The 16,204-nt window shown below is 36.1% G+C and overlaps 1 protein-coding gene across 5 annotated transcripts in view; it reads left to right on the forward strand.

Annotated features, from left to right (window-relative positions):
- Positions 1-16,204, forward strand: part of arnt2 (aryl-hydrocarbon receptor nuclear translocator 2) — a 104,568-nt gene that overhangs the window by 5,157 nt on the left and 83,207 nt on the right. For 3 of the 5 annotated variants that reach the window (XM_048183651.1, XM_048183650.1, XM_048183652.1), the window contains exons 2-6: positions 8,130-8,241; positions 10,432-10,479; positions 12,661-12,705; positions 14,145-14,358; positions 15,754-15,967. In XM_048183651.1, the coding sequence (XP_048039608.1) occupies positions 8,130-8,241; positions 10,432-10,479; positions 12,661-12,705; positions 14,145-14,358; positions 15,754-15,967 (633 nt within the window). The remainder of the gene's footprint in view (positions 1-8,129; positions 8,242-10,431; positions 10,480-12,660; positions 12,706-14,144; positions 14,359-15,753; positions 15,968-16,204) is intronic. The other 2 variants (XM_048183654.1, XM_048183653.1) reach the window with 1 other exon arrangement.

A 16,204-nucleotide genomic window follows, 5' to 3' on the forward strand; every position in this document is an offset into this window, starting at 1 on the left:
CACTTTTGGTGCGCACCCGGGTTCGACTGACATCAGAGTTTGGTTCGTTTGGGCAATGTGAACGCTGTCTTCTGAACTCTGGTGTGCACCTGAACCGTACCCGAGTCCGCATTAAAAGGGTGGTCTCTGATGCGGTTTGACTGAAAATATGAACACAAAACAGACCAAAGACATCGGATTCTATCTGCATTCTGAGCAGCTTTGAGATATTGAGCTTCAAAGTTTTTGCATTCCATACTGCTTTGTGGATGTCACAGAATAAATAACTCAATTTTGACACACATGTCAGATAGAACCTTATAATTCCAAGGTGACGACATGTAAACAATCATCAGAACCACAGATCTTTGTTTGTGTGAGACGGAGGGTTTCCTGCCGCTGTTTGACTCCTTTACACATTTTATAAGCTCTTCATGAGTTATCAGCTCCATCATATACTATCATTTGTACGCTCATACAGCGAGCACATTTAGCCCAGCACAGCATTGTTTTAGATGTTCGACAAATTTCCAGTGCAAAATACACATTATAAAAGCCGTTCGCTAAGCGAAACAGGACTAAATGTATTGTTTTCTTTTTTTGGTCCAGACCAAAAGAACCAAGAGAATCACATTTCATTCCAATGTGCTTCTTTTCCATTGTTTTTCTATGTAAATACGCACTAGACGGATGTGTATGACTGTTGCGCTCACGTCTTGTGTCTTTTGCAGTGCCTCGCGCATATCACACCATTCTAAAAACACACTGCTCAGGTTAAAATCAGTTCAACTTTTAAAAAACTTGTGTTTTTCCCCCATTCCACTGCCCGTGTCTCGCGTTTTCCAAAAGCAAAGATGTTTGAAGTCACCCCAAGACTTCTATGTAAATGCCTCTCAGCAATGAAAGATGGCAGTACTTTGTCCTGCAAGTTCAATATAGTTTTTAACAGCTCCATTCTTCAAAACGGCCTATTTGTAAAGCTGCATGACATTGTGATGGATTCCTAAAACATGATGTGTGGAAATATTTGATCGTCTCATATTTCCCTGTCTCTGTGTTTTAGATCACCCGGTAGGCATGGTTGACTTAAGTTGTTTGTATATCGATTTACCTGGTGTCAGTAAATTGGGTTTAGAACAAGTCTTAGTTTCAGTAAATGCTTTTTCAAAGTTTTTAGCTCTGAAAGTTACAGTTTTAATAGTTCATTGAACACTTTGAGAATTGAATGAGTCCTTTCTTGCATGAAACATTAGTAAGTGACTGGAGTTTTGATGGTATTTAAAACATCTGTTAAGAAATACAGCATTCATCAGTCTCTGTAAGTGCTTGAAATGAGAATAAAGCTAAAAAATAAGTATTATTGAAGTATTTCAGCATGTTTTCGATTTTTCTGTTGACCATCGTGTCAGAAATCTCTAGAATGTTTGGCAGCATGAACTTTCTTTGGCAGCGTAACAATAGACCAGAAGAGAAGAGTCATTGTTCACATGTTCGTGCGATCAGAAATAAAAGATTTGATCATGTTAATTAAATAATTTGTAGATTTTTCCCTTTAAACACATTTCTTTCTGACCCATTTCCTGCTCTGAAGCACTGAATTGAGAAACTCTTTTCTGCATGGAAATATGCCAACCTCATCTAAACCCTGACGTTATATTGCTTCAGCTGCACTGAATCACTCTTTTCTCTCTTTTAAGTGTTGGTCGAGAATATAGGAACTGAATGTTTTGCTACCAAACCTTCTGAGTTGAACGGGTTATTTTTCCATTCTTCATTTGTAGTCGTCATTGTGATTGGAATGGCCTGATTCCGTCTTATGGGATTTAGCAATTATAATGAAAGTTTTGGTAGTCCATTCTTAAGTTGTAAGTCAGTTCCTCAATTAATACTTTCATTTATCTGTATTATACACGGCTGCAAACTCAGTGAGAGTTTTGAATCCAACATATGTGATTCATGTCATTTTTGTGATTAGTTTCGTTTGTGTGGGCTAGTGGGAGAGAGAAAGGCTTCGAAATGTTAAAAAAGATTAACTTGTCAGCACAAAATTCCCTGAAGAGTTTTTACACTTAATGAGGTATGTGTTATAAAGTCCATGTAAATGTCAGCCCTGAAAAATGTTTTGCTCGTCGATTATGTGTGCTCTGGGACTGGGGACTTTCAGGACTTCAGAGAAAAGCTTTTGATTTACAAGTGTGTGTATATGTGTTGATTTGTGTATGTGTGTATATATGAGGATTTGCTGCTCAAGAAACATTTCTGATTATTATCAATGTTGAAAATGGCTTAAAGGGGACCTATAATGCCCCTTTTCACAAGATTGTAATATAAGTCTGTGGTAGGGATGTCACGATTTTCGAATATTTGATTAGTTGATTTAATGATATAATATCGAATAGGTTGTGCGATTATAATCTTAAAAATATTCCCCATGTTTTCGGTGCTGATGCGGTGGTGACACGTTCATGTAACTAGAGCGCGCTGCCAATAACGCACCTAAAAGCTGTCAATCAACCTCACATGCACACTAGACTTGCGTGGCAAATAACAGAGAGATTAAATTTAATTTTCACATAAGTGCCGTCCTTCAGGCTGTTCACAATATGTTATAACACATTTAGGCAGCCTAAATCATTATGGCCACCGTCGTTTTGATTATTTTTTTTTTTTTTTTTTTTTATAGTAATAAAAATCATTTAGTTCAGTTAAATAACAGACACTACAATTAAATGAGCCGAACGAGAGTTGCAGCGCAGATCGGCAGCAGGAGTCAGATTTTACCTCACTTCGCCCATTCCGCCTGACTGACAAGACGACGGTGGAAGTTTTGGTTTCAAATCGAAATGTAAAAGCATCCATTTAAGCGGGTTTGTCATTGTACTGCTTTGTTGTTGTGTTTTTCATTAAGAATAACAATGAACCCACCATTCAAACAATCACAGCTCCCGAATTGGCGCTAATTTGAAAGTGAAAGTAAAATGCCCACGGCCACACGGGCGTTCATAATGGTGCGTGTCTGGTGCAGAGCGAGCGTTTTCAGTTAACGTAATTCCTATGGAAGCCCAACTTCTAAGTATTGAAAACATTTGCACTGCACTGCACTGTTATGAATTTCAATCTGAAAATAAGATTGAAGTAGCGAATGGTCTCTCCCTTTCTCTCTCTGTTTATGTGTGTGTAACCAAAGTCCCTTTAAGACAAGTCATTTCACTCGGCGGCCATCTTTGAAACGCCTCTCGGGCATCCTGGGCATCATGCAGCTCCTATCCGGGTGTGTCTCATACGTCCTGAAAAGTGAAGCCGCGGGCTCTTTGATCGCCCCCTGGAGGCTGGATGCAGTACAGGTCATAAACCCCGCCCTCTCAATGCAGTCGAATGAGACTTCAGTGAAAACTTAAAAATAAATTCTGCTTCAAATAAAACTTTCTGAAAGATGGTTCTGGTCATTTAAGGTAGTTGTTATCACGCTGATATATATTCAATTGTTCGTTTTTGTGATGATTTAGATTTTAGCTAGCAATTTGATGCTATAAAAACGGGGCGTATCGTCGTGATTCGAAGTTGATTGACAGCTTGTCTGAGGACTGTCGGAGCTTCGAGGGGAGATTGAAGATGTATTAACTAACTGTTAATTTTCGATTTCTTTGTTATTTAACACCAACAAAATGAGTTGTTCAGCAGTAAACTGTACTAACTGACCTACAGGATCTGACGGATCACTGAACTTTTTTCTGTAACATTAAATGTGGGCGTTATAAGCTAATTAATAAATGTTATTAGTTAAGATAACACACCTAATGTTAACCATGTCGGGAAAAAGCAGGTGATCGTTATCTGGCAGTTACTTATTATTTTTATGGGTATAAAATAATAATTAGCAGGACAAAACTAATGATAGCTTACTCTAATTACAGCAATCGATCTCCTGTAACGTTAGTTGAACTTGATTTAAAATGGCAGGACCGTTTCTGGCGATTTAGAGTTGTTTCTAGTGGCATATTATATTGATTTTATCTACTGAATTTGCTGTTTCAAAAATATTATTGCTCTAGAAACAGAATAGCCTATTATTTTATAGGTAGACTTTTAAATTGTGTATAATTTTTATAGTCTATTTAAAATACATGAATGATGACGCAGTCGCCTGGGCGGAAGTTTGATATCGCGACTCCGCCTCCGGCTCCACGACGATTCCTTCTGCGCATGCCCAGGCTCCAAACTTTTTTTTTTCTGACGTATTGCGTAACGTGTCAGCACCCATTCATCAGCCCATTTTGGCTTCAGTTCAATACAATGGAAGGAAGCGGCGTCGCGTCGTCCATCTTTTTTTACAGTCTATGCTCCTATCTCTTTGAATGGGGAAACATCAGATTCTCCAAAACTGTTCGCCAACCTTACGATTAAATTTCATATTTGAAATCACCAATGAAATCTAACAACAACCGACTCATAAATTTAGTTTCTAAACGCTCGAATCATGACAAAAAAAAAAAAAGTATTTTTTCAGGCTGGATCAAGCTAATGCGCATGTGCAGACCTAAATGCGGGTCTCTTCGGAGGCGCGCGTCTGATTGTTTCTATAGACCTGTAGCCCCGCCCCTTTTCAGCTTTGCGCTCGTTGTCTTTTGACTTCCGGTTTGTATTTCCACAGCGATATTCCATTTATGAATGAACTGCTCGTTTTAAAATCTTCCCGATCTACTGACATTTAAGACATCTGCTTTAAACATAACAATGCTCATGATAACTTTCATTAACTCTACAACAAGTAAATCCACTTAACCAACTAATTATTCTTTGACAGCGATGCCATAGAAATGTACAGAGCTACCGCAAAACGGAAGTTCAAAGACAATTTTATAAAGATGGCGGCGCGCTTGTTTCTCTGGTAAATAAGGTCTATAGAAACCGGTGATTCTAACGGCCGCTGAAGTGACGCGATGACTTTACCAGTCGGCGATTGGCTCTTGGCTTTAGAAGGCGGGACTTATTCCGCCATATTGCGCGTTACACTTTCTCCCATTCAAAACAATACGAGTGACACGTCTTGTGTTATTCTATAGTCTTTGGTGTAACTTATACATGCGTGCGTGCATGAGGGGGAGGGGTGCGATTTTTCGAATAATATTCTAATAATTCCCAGCGATCGTTGAATATTATTTTTGCTTGAAATACCCATCCCTAGTCTCTGGTGTCTCCAGAATGTGTCTGTGAAGTTTCAGCTCAAAATCCCCCACAGATCATTTATAACAAATTTGCCCCTATTTGGGTGTGAGCAAAAACACGCCGTTTTTGTGTGTGTCCCTTTAAATGCAAATGAGCTGCTGCTCCCGCCTCCTTTCCAGAAGAGGGCGGAGCTTTAACAGCTCAACAACAACAAAGCTGGAGAATCTCACGCAGCCAAAAACTGGACAGAAATGCTCCTTTTTTAGAAATCGAGCTTGTTAGGATCATCTTATCCAAGCTAACGAGACTCTAAATAGTGTTCAGTGCTCATCTGTGCAGCCAATGACAGAACAGTTTGCATGCTTTGCTCCAACTTTTGCCTTGACACACCGTTGTCGCTTACGAAAACAAAATGGCGACGCTGTGGGTGGAAACGTGCAGATTAAAGGGCGGTAATATTATAATAAGATCCCCTTTCTACATCACAAGGGGAGCAAAATCTGAACAGCTCGCTTTTTTCACATGCTTGCAGAAAAAGATTTGCAAAAACAAAGTTACTGGGTTGTTCTTTTTCAAATTTTCACTGTTAATTTTCACCCGATTTTCATGATATGTCCCCTTTAATATTTCTGTGGAAACTGATACGTTTTTTTTTTCGTGATTCTTTGATGAATAGAAAGTTTAAAGCATTTGTGTGAAATGGTAATCGGTTTTTAACATGACAAATGTCTTGATCATTTTAATGCATCCTTGCAGAATAAAAGTTTTAATACTGCCATCAAACCTTTGAACGACATCTCTCCAGCATCACCTATTGAAACACCAAAATCGACTGAAACTCTGCCGCATACCCACAATCCTGTGCTGAACCTCTAGTATTGATAATCCAGATCTGATTTATTCCTTCAGAGAATCAATTCATCTACGTTTATCCGTCACAGCATAGATCCGTGCAGACGGGCCGCGGTCCAAGATGCTGTGGTGTTCTGGGAAGGTTTTCTCTACACTTTAAATGAAGAATTTGCTTATTTGGCCTGTTTTTGTCTCGATGGAGTCACACAAAACACGAAACGAGATGTGTTATCCACATTTCTAAAGAGCTCAGACATTACAGGCGGGATCCTGAGGGACGGGTGCAGTGTGGATGTTTTGTTTGGGGCAGATCTGGAAACGGGCCTCTGTATCGCCATTAGAGCGAGTCAGAGGAGAGAAAAGAGAGAGAGAAGCATGTAAGCTGTTGAATCGTGATTTAAAATGAGAGACAGCAGCATCCTATCTGTCTTCAATCCTTCACTCATCCCATGAGACGGATTAATGAGTTTGACCTGAAGGCTTTCTGAGAGAGAACGACAGCGGCAGGATGAGGGAGCTCTAGAAACTTCTGCAAAAGCAGTAAAGCATGTACAATGGAGATGTTTTGAAGAATGATCACAGCTTTTTCCATGCAGCGAAAGCATACGGTGAATGCATGCAGACAAACTTTTGGCCGAGATCTAACGTCCTTGCATTATTCAGCCTGAAGGTGGCGCTGTAATGTTGATTGACAGGCACGTATTTATTGCCTCCGAATGTTAGAGCTGCACAATTAATCGTAAAAAATCACAATCTCCATTCAAACACCCACACAATCTTATTTCATTAAAGGATTAGTTCACTTTCAAATAAAATTTCCTGATAATTTACTCACCCCCATGTCATCCAAGATGTTCATGTCCTTCTTTCTTCAGTCGAAAAGAAATGAAGGTTTTTGAGGAAAACATTCCAGGATTATTCTCCTTATAGTGGACTTCAATGGTCTCCAAACAGTTGAAGGTCAAAATTACAGTTTCAAAGAGCTTTAAACGATACCAGAAGAGGAATAAGTGTCTTATCTAGAGAAACAATCGCTCATTTTCGAAAAAAAAAATTATATGCTTTATATAAACAAATGATCACCTTCCACGTGCTTCCGCCAAAACAGCACTTTCGTATTCGTATAAAATTATCAGGAAAATTTTATTTGAAAGTGAACTAATCCTTTAATCATCTCAAAGCTTTCATATGTCTTCAGAAGTCATTTGTGCACAAGTATACTATGTATTTTGGTATTCTCAGATAAAGTTTCTGTATCATTTACTGATAATGAAAGTCTAGTTATGGGGCTAATTAAATTAAGTATATTTAACAGCATTTTCCCACAAGTTTGCATAATATTTTAACATTAAACTTAACTTTTGGCAACCTTAAATCATTTTTTGCCCTTCTTCGGACTCAGGGTTTCTCTTGTTCCCTCATGTGAACTAAGGTTTGAAATGAGGTGTAAGTAAATCTCATGAATGAATGAATGAATGAGAACTCGGTTCTAGAGTACAGGAGAAATGGACAGCAGACTTTATGAAATATTAATATGATTCTGCTCTCATCGGTGCTGAACGTGTCAGTGTGTGTTCATTTTCTCAGCCAGCTGCTGTTGGCGATGTTAGCCTGAGCTTGTGTGTGTGTGTGTGTGTGTGTGTGTGTGTGTGTGTGTAACATACTCATGCTGTTTAATTAGTGCATCAAGTATAATGTTTTTTGGTGTATTTGTGTCTTGCTATGTGACCAGAAACGCACAAATACATTTTTTTGAGCTCATTGAGTCGTTAAGTGAGTGTGTGTGTGTGTGTGTGAAGACTACCATTTCTTTTAAAGAAATTATTACTTTTATTCAAGAAAGGATGCAATAAATTAATCAAAAGTGAGAGTAAAGATATTAATAAAGTTACAAACTGTTTCTATTTCAAATAAATTCTTTTCTTTCTATTATGGAATCCTGAATGTTTCACTGTTTCCACAAAAATATGACGCATTATAACCGTTTTCCACATTGATATTAATCAGTTTATTTTTAATTTGTAGGTTCATTTCATGTGCTAAAGTCTAACATGACTGCAGTTGATCGTGCTGTATGTATGTGAATCAGTGTTTCATATGGTTGATTGTGAGGATGTTTCTGTCCTTTCCAGAAATGGGCACGGATCTGCCGGGGTCGGTAGCTATGCCAGGCGCCGTGGGCACGGGCCAGGTCAGGATGGCGGGCGCCATGCCAGGGCGAGGAGGCAAGCGGAGATCGACGGGGTGAGTTATTTTGCTGAACATTGTGTATTATTTTCATAATTCAAGATGCTGTGTGTAGTTCAGTCTGTGCAACTGAAAAAATATTCTTACAAAGTCAGAATTATCCATTTTCAGCTGTGTATTTGAAAATCAAATGTGAAAAATATCTCATCATTAGTACATAATGGTAAATAATTAATGCATCAACACATTCTGAAGTTCGACTATTTGACTATTATGATGAATGAATAAATTATGAAATGATTTAGACATTCAGTTTCATTCTTAGGGAATGAAACTCCTTTATATGCATACATATTTATTCAATTTTTTCAAATCTATGTTTGTAATTTCTTTGTACATAATTTCTTATTGAAAAAAATAAACACTTTAGTGTTTGCACACTTTAGTTTAGTTACACACTTTATTTTTTTAATGTGAAAATGTGAATGCAGCTTTAATGCTCTCATCATGTAAGACTACTTTATTTTATTTATTTTTTGTTGAAGAGGTGTTCAGTGTTAATGAAAGGAAATAAAAAGCTTAATTTCATTTACTGATGGGCCCTCTTCATGGCTCTCAAGTACTGGCGTTACTGAGCTGCATGTATTTTTGGGAGATTGTATAAAACATGGATGCAGTGTCTGTGACGTCACCCGTAGGTTTCTGAAGAGCATTTTTGAAGCCCAAAGTGGGTGGAGCCAGTCATCAGCATCTTGGCAGCGCGTCACTCGCAGATAACTGGAAATGAGCAAAGAGGCGGGATGTGGGTGGAGCTGAGGTGCCTGGTTGCTGAAACCACACCCACCTAGCTTGACATGACTGTTAGCTCAGGCTTAGGAGCTATCTATCTATCTTAGACACTATCTAAAACATTAATAAAGATAACAAATTATACATCATTTGGAAGTTGTAAGGGTTTACTGTCAATCTATGGTGTGTTTTATGATATAGATGCTCCAGCAACAGTAATATTGTAATTAGTATCGGGTGTGCAAATGACAACATGCAAAATCAAAACCAGACTTCATAACTTTGTAATGAAATGGCAATCGTGAGGTGAATCCAAACTGTCAATAAGTGTCCATTGAAATATATCCAACAGCATTTTTAGTCCACAAAAGCATTAAGTCCATGAAATATTGATATATTGTCCATTGTTTGCATCATATTTCTTCTGAATGATCTGCTCTCCATCATTGATCTTCAAGAAATTATGCAGCGTTTGTGTTGTAAAACTGTATATGATCGTTGGACTCTCACAAATGAGCCCTCATCCAAAGTATAATTTTTCTAAATAGTGCAGCAGTTTGTTATAATATCCAAGCAGTGCTGTCAGATTTTGTGGTGTCTTGAGAGGGATATTCTTTTGTCATTAGTAAATCTGACGGACAAAACTTTTGCCAATGCAAAGATGATCCAACAACGTGTTCTGTTTATCTTCCACACGTGTGCACATGTAGACGTACATCTGTCTCGACCATTAACCACACAGCTAGCCATATTATTTGATAATTGTAAAAGCACAAACACAGCAGAGATGCCAAATTCAGCGGCTGGAATTAGCTGAGGTAACATGACGGCTCACAGACAGCAGCGGCAATCCACCTGTCACTCAAGTGACCACGCCCTTAATTATGCAGAACTTTAAGGCTTAATATAATTTAAGCGGATGAGTTATAAAAAAAATTCACCCCCTCACAGTTGTCATAAAGGGCAAAATTAGCTGTATAGACCAAAAACACTTTTTGTACCAGGCTGTTAACATATTTTTTTCTGCTGTAAAGTTGGGCATTTTAACATGGGGCTCAATGGGATTGACTCCCTTTTGGAGCCTGTCTCTAGTGGCCAGTCGATGAATTGCAGTTTAAGTCACTTCTGTGTTGCTGGAGGCAGGACTACAGTTCCCAGAATGCACCACAGCATGAATAAATCATGCAAACTACTGCTCAGTGTTTTAGTTATTAACTGTAGTGTGTGCATCAGTGTAGTCTGAATCTAAAATGAATTGTCCACTAACATTTATTTGAGTAGTTTTCTGTTCTATTGTTTGATTGTCAATGAAGCCGTTTTTCTGTTGCATCAGCTGCATATATTTTCTTTTATTAATTTACATTTCATTTCATTGTACTAGGATGGATATATATCACAAAATCAGCCCTGCTATACAAAAGTTATATATACATATTCAAGCCATGTTTTTTGCTTTAGGATGGACTTTGATGATGAGGACGGAGAGGGACCCAGCAAATTTTCAAGGTAAACTTTTCACATGTTTACCAGCTTTTACACAAACCAGTTAACCCATGCATCATGCCCTTTCTTTTATATTTTCTGTTCTTTGACCATGTCTTTCAGTTGTGCCACAGAGTTTGTGCCATTTCAAGACATCTCTCATGTTTTGTTGCCCTCAACTTATGGTTTCCTTTCAGTTCATGTTGTTTTAAAGGAGCTGTATCCACGGTAAAGACGCTTCACTGTTAGCTGTAGCATTGGAATGGAGACACTGACCCCTGCTGGAGACACGGGGAACACTCCAGCAATCTCCCGCTTAGAGGAATTGCTCACTAAAAAAAATAAAATTAAATTCTGTCATTATTTACTAAAACTTTACCTTCATGTTGTTCCAAACCCGTGTGTGTGTGTGTGTGTGTGTGTGCAATTACAGAATTTAAAGGACCAAAACGATGCAGAAAAGTCAGTCCCACATGTGCACTATATTTCTAGAGTGAAATTTATGTTGTCAGTGAGCTAGAACTTTGATTGACATTTCATCAGATCTCATAAACAGCAGAACACAGGTTTGGAACAACATGAGGGTAAATGATGACAATCTTCATTTTGATCTACTATTTCACTTAAACATTATACAATGGCTATATTGATAAATAGACCTTAAGTTGTGTTGTATGAAATGTGGACATTTTTATCTTTCATTTGTCAAAAAAATGTCTTAAATATAGTGAAAATTATATATACAAATTATATATACAATTTTCTGTAGACTAGCTTTAATATTTTATGTAATGCAATACTTTTTTTTTTTTTTTTTTTTTTTGTATATAATGCAATGACATTTAGACATTTCTGTGACTGAAGCAGGGTTATTATAGTGTTAACTAAAATACAATAAAATGTATAAAATAAAACTTATTTTATTTTAGGTAGTTACCAAGGCAACGTTTCTCATTTTATATACTATGTATAAATACTGTTAATAAAATATATATATATATATATATATATATATATATATATATATATATATATATATATATATAAAATAAAAATGCCAAACATATACTAAAACTGTAAAAAAGGGAAAATACAAAAATAAAGCTATATATATATATTAGTTTGGACACATTACTATTTTTAATTGAACTATTTTTTTTGAAAAGTCTCTTCTGTAATATTGTGAAATATTATGAAATATTACAATTTAAAATAATGTTTTTTTATTTTTATATACTTTAAAATATAATTTATTTCTGTGATGCAATAGTTGAATTTTCATTAGCTATTCAGATCAAAAATACAGAAAAACAGTAATATTTTGAAATGTTACTATATTTATTATATAAATATAGATAACCATTCAAAAGTTTGTGGTCAGTAATTTTTTATTAACCTTTTTTGAAAGGAATTAATACTTTTATTCAGCAAGGATGTGTTAAGTTGATAAACAAAAGTGATAGTAAAGACTTATATTCTTAGAAAAGATTCCTATTTTTAATAAATAATGTTATTTTTTTTTACTTTTTATTCATCAATAAATCCTGAAAAAAGCATCACGGATTCAAAAAAAAAAAAAAAAAAAGCAGCACAACTGTTTCCAACATTGATAACAAATCATCATATCAGAATGATTTCTGAAGGATCATGTGACACTGAAGACTGGAGTAATGATGCTGAAAATTCAGCTTTGATCACAGGAATAAATTACATTTTAAAATATATTACAATTTAAAACCATTATTTTAAATAGCAATAATATTTCACAATTTTACTGTTTTGTTTTTGTTTTTAATCGAATAAATGCAGCCTTGATGAGCAGAAACTCAAAAACTTTAAAAATAGTAATGTGTCCAAACTCTATATACTGTAATAGTCTCTCAATGATACTAAAATAATACTTCTTGGAGCCACTTTGTGAAGCATTTTTAGCATGAGTGAGTTTATATTCTGGGATACAGACACCTCAGTTGTTGAGTTCGTCTTTTTGTTTAGTTTTTCATTATCCAGTTCTCTCAGTCCATTATTATATTACCATATTCACACACTATCTGTAAGTCAAGCCATTCAGCATTAATAAATATAGTTCATAATCATAATTCATAATTTCATTTTAGCCACAATCTTAAAACATAAAAAAAAATGTAGCATTTAAAGACCTTTTCAGGCTCATTTATTTATTTGAATCTTTCTCTCTCCCGTCAGGTATGACGATGATCAAATTCCTGGTGATAAGGAGCGCTATGCCAGGTAGGGCTGTCTCAGGGAAGTTCCCTCAGGATAGCTAGAAATCAGACCCCAGCTGTCAGGACCAACCTCACTCTCTCACCTTGGCCTCACAAGCGAGCGTCTCAGTCTAGATCTGATGTTAAATGGATATTTAATTATCCTCCTCTGAAATTGTCGTGTTGTTTTGAGGCATAGCACTCTGTGGACTCACACAGCGCCGGGCTTCAGAAGATTGGTTCGCATCTGTCAGCATTCAGTTTATTACCAAAGTTTCTGCTAAATCATGAGAATGAAGTAAAAAAGTCCTAAATTATCCTCTCTGGCACTTTTTAACTGAATGTTTCGGTTGAAGATGAAGTGTCGCAGTAGATCAGTCCAAGAAACTTTTATATAAGTTTGATAAGAAAGCACAAGTCAAATAAATGTATTTCTGTATATTGAAAGTAAAGTGTCCTGAATGCCTCCTTTACGATAATTCATAATTATTTGTTTATCCATCAAGGTCAACGTTGAATGCGTTTAAGTACGTGAGGGCAGCCATAAGTAGGTGGCAATTGGGGAAATTTCACAAAAGTGAAAGAAGCATCTCAAAAATACTACACACACGCACACACACAATGCTTAATATATAATATATAATTAATATATAATATAAAATGCAAAAATATAAATGCAAAAATATAAAAAAAATGCAAAAATATAAACTAGAGCTGTTGAAGAAACTAGAATTTTTAAAAGTAAAATCAAGCTGAAGAAAAATATAATTTTATATATTTATTATTATATTTCCTATTAACATTATGTATAACGAGAGAATAAATATATTAAATAAGTACTATAATATATTATATAAATTGCTATTTTTGTTATACCTAATAAATAAATTTATTTATATGTATATGTGTGTTAAAAAAAAAAAAAAGGTACTGTTTGAAAAGTCTTCTGCTTACCAAGGCTGCATTTATTTGATAAAAAAACAGTAATATTGTGAAATATTATTACAATTTAAAATAACTGTTTATATATTTGAATATATAGTAAAATGTAATTTATTTCTGTGATCAAAGCTGAATTTTCAGCATCATTACTCCAGTCTTCAGTGTCACATGATCCTTCAGAAATCATTCTAATATGCTGATTTGATGCTCTAGAAATATTCATCAATTAATTCTTTGAACAAAAAGTTCAGAAGAATAGCATTTATCTGAAACAGAAGTCTTGTGTAACATTATAAATGTCTTTACCATCACTTTACCATCAATTTAATGCATCCTTGCTGAATAAAAAATCTCTTAAAAAAATATTCGTACTGACCCCAAACCTTTGAACGGCGGTGTATGTTACAAAAGCCTTCTATTTCAGATAATTGCTGTTCTCTGTTCTGTGTTCCAAGCGTAGTTGTGAAAATGCGTCTCTCATTACATGCTAATGATGGCAGCACTGTTCCTCTGTCCATCCAGAGAGAACCACAGTGAGATCGAGCGCCGCCGGCGTAACAAGATGACCCAGTACATCACAGAGCTGTCGGACATGGTGCCCACCTGCAGCGCTCTAGCGAGGAAGCCAGACAAACTCACCATCCTGCGCATGGCCGTCTCACACATGAAGTCCATGAGGGGAACGGGGAACACGTCGACCGACGGCGCTTACAAACCCTCCTTCCTGACTGAACAGGTGACGTATGGTGAAGCTTTTGGTAGACATCAGCAGATCTCAACTGGGTTTGATCAGTTACATTGAACACTCAACACAGGACAAAAGGTCTAAAATACAACATTAGCATTTATTAACCCTATAAAGCATGTTGTATCATATTTGATAAACACATTTGCTGTTGTACACAATTTAATATGCCTTCTGTCATCTGACTGATGATAGTTTATATTTTTTAGCAAGTAAAAGGCTTTTGAGTATAATTGTAAAAATGTCTTTAACTAAACACGATTTTTATAAAGTAAACGGAAGAATACCTTTTTATGTTGTTAGTAATATTTCAAGATGAACACTTACTGGATTAAAGCACCTTATCATCCATATATCATTCTTAGAAAAATCATGTTAAAATGTGAGTATGAAATATGATCATTAGGCTTTTGAGGAACGTTTATTTGTTCATCTCAATCATCATTGCATTGCAAGTGACATCTGTATGTATTTTATGTAAGTATTCAGCTGTACTGTTATAAAGATCTCATTGATTTATATTACAAACTATCAGAATTTCATCTTTATGTCTATATAAATAACAACATTAGCACCAAATTGCATATTTTTGGGAGTCTGAATAGTTGTTTTTCCTTCTCGAGATTGAGCTCCATATTATTACTTTATCATATTATATGAGCCATAAAAGCCTGATGTATCAAATATACTCTACAACAAAAAAACATGCATGCAAACTTTTGTTTTAGATTTTGTCAAAAGATTCAAAAAATTCTTACATTAAAAAAAAGACTTTTTGATTATTTCATATGTCAGGCTGTACAGGGTTAATATTACCATGAACTGCATAGACCCAAATATATGCAAAACGTGCAACAAAACACAGTTTGAATAGGAAAATTCAGACATTAAGCTCATTATTTTAGTTAATTAAGTTCTAAATATGGATATTTTTCTTACAAAATCCCATCGCTTCACTTCAGAAGGCCTTTATTAACCTGCTGGAGCTGTATGGATTACATTTATGATGGATGGATGCGCTTTTTTGGGCTTCAAAAGCCAGGATATTTATTAATATAAATCTGATTGTGTTTGGAAATAAAGATATAAGAAGTCAAATACACCTAGGATGACTTGAGGGTGAGTAAATCATGGGATAATTTTAATTTGTGGGTGAACTATCCCTTTTAAGTAGCTTTTATAATTGTGCCTTAGAAAAACCATTACTGTGTGCATCTTGAGACAAAACAATGACGCTGATATATTTTAAGAAATGTCAGTGCAAGTTGCTTTCATTTAGAACAGCTCAAACATGCATTTTAGTGTGGGACTGTTGTCTGTGAAACTGGGCATATGTGTCTTGAAAGTCCTATAGATGTCATTTGAAACTCCTATTTACTGTCACAGGAACTGAAGCACTTGATTCTGGAGGCAGCAGATGGCTTCTTGTTTGTGGTGGCGGCTGAGACGGGGCGAGTTATCTATGTGTCGGATTCTGTCACTCCCGTTCTGAACCAGCCGCAGTCCGAGTGGTTTGGCAGCACGCTCTTTGAGCAGGTCCATCCGGATGACGTGGACAAACTGAGGGAGCAGCTGAGCACATCCGAGAATTCAATGACAGGTGAGAGACAGGCACTGGTTACTGAAAGATTCTTGGGAACAGGAAATGACTGGCTTTGTCTCACTTCAGTGCTGTATTTCGACATGTCCAGAACACGACACTGCTAGACAATGACTACCATATGACTTGTGGTGTCAGACTCAGCGGTTTGTAATTAGCTGATCCAACACATTTCCATCTCAGTCTGGGTGAATTCCTGGCAATTAATATTTTTGGTGCCTACAACATGTGCTGATG

The sequence above is a fragment of the Megalobrama amblycephala genome, linkage group LG3, assembly GCF_018812025.1.
Source record: "Megalobrama amblycephala isolate DHTTF-2021 linkage group LG3, ASM1881202v1, whole genome shotgun sequence".
Taxonomy (NCBI): Eukaryota; Metazoa; Chordata; class Actinopteri; order Cypriniformes; family Xenocyprididae; genus Megalobrama; species Megalobrama amblycephala.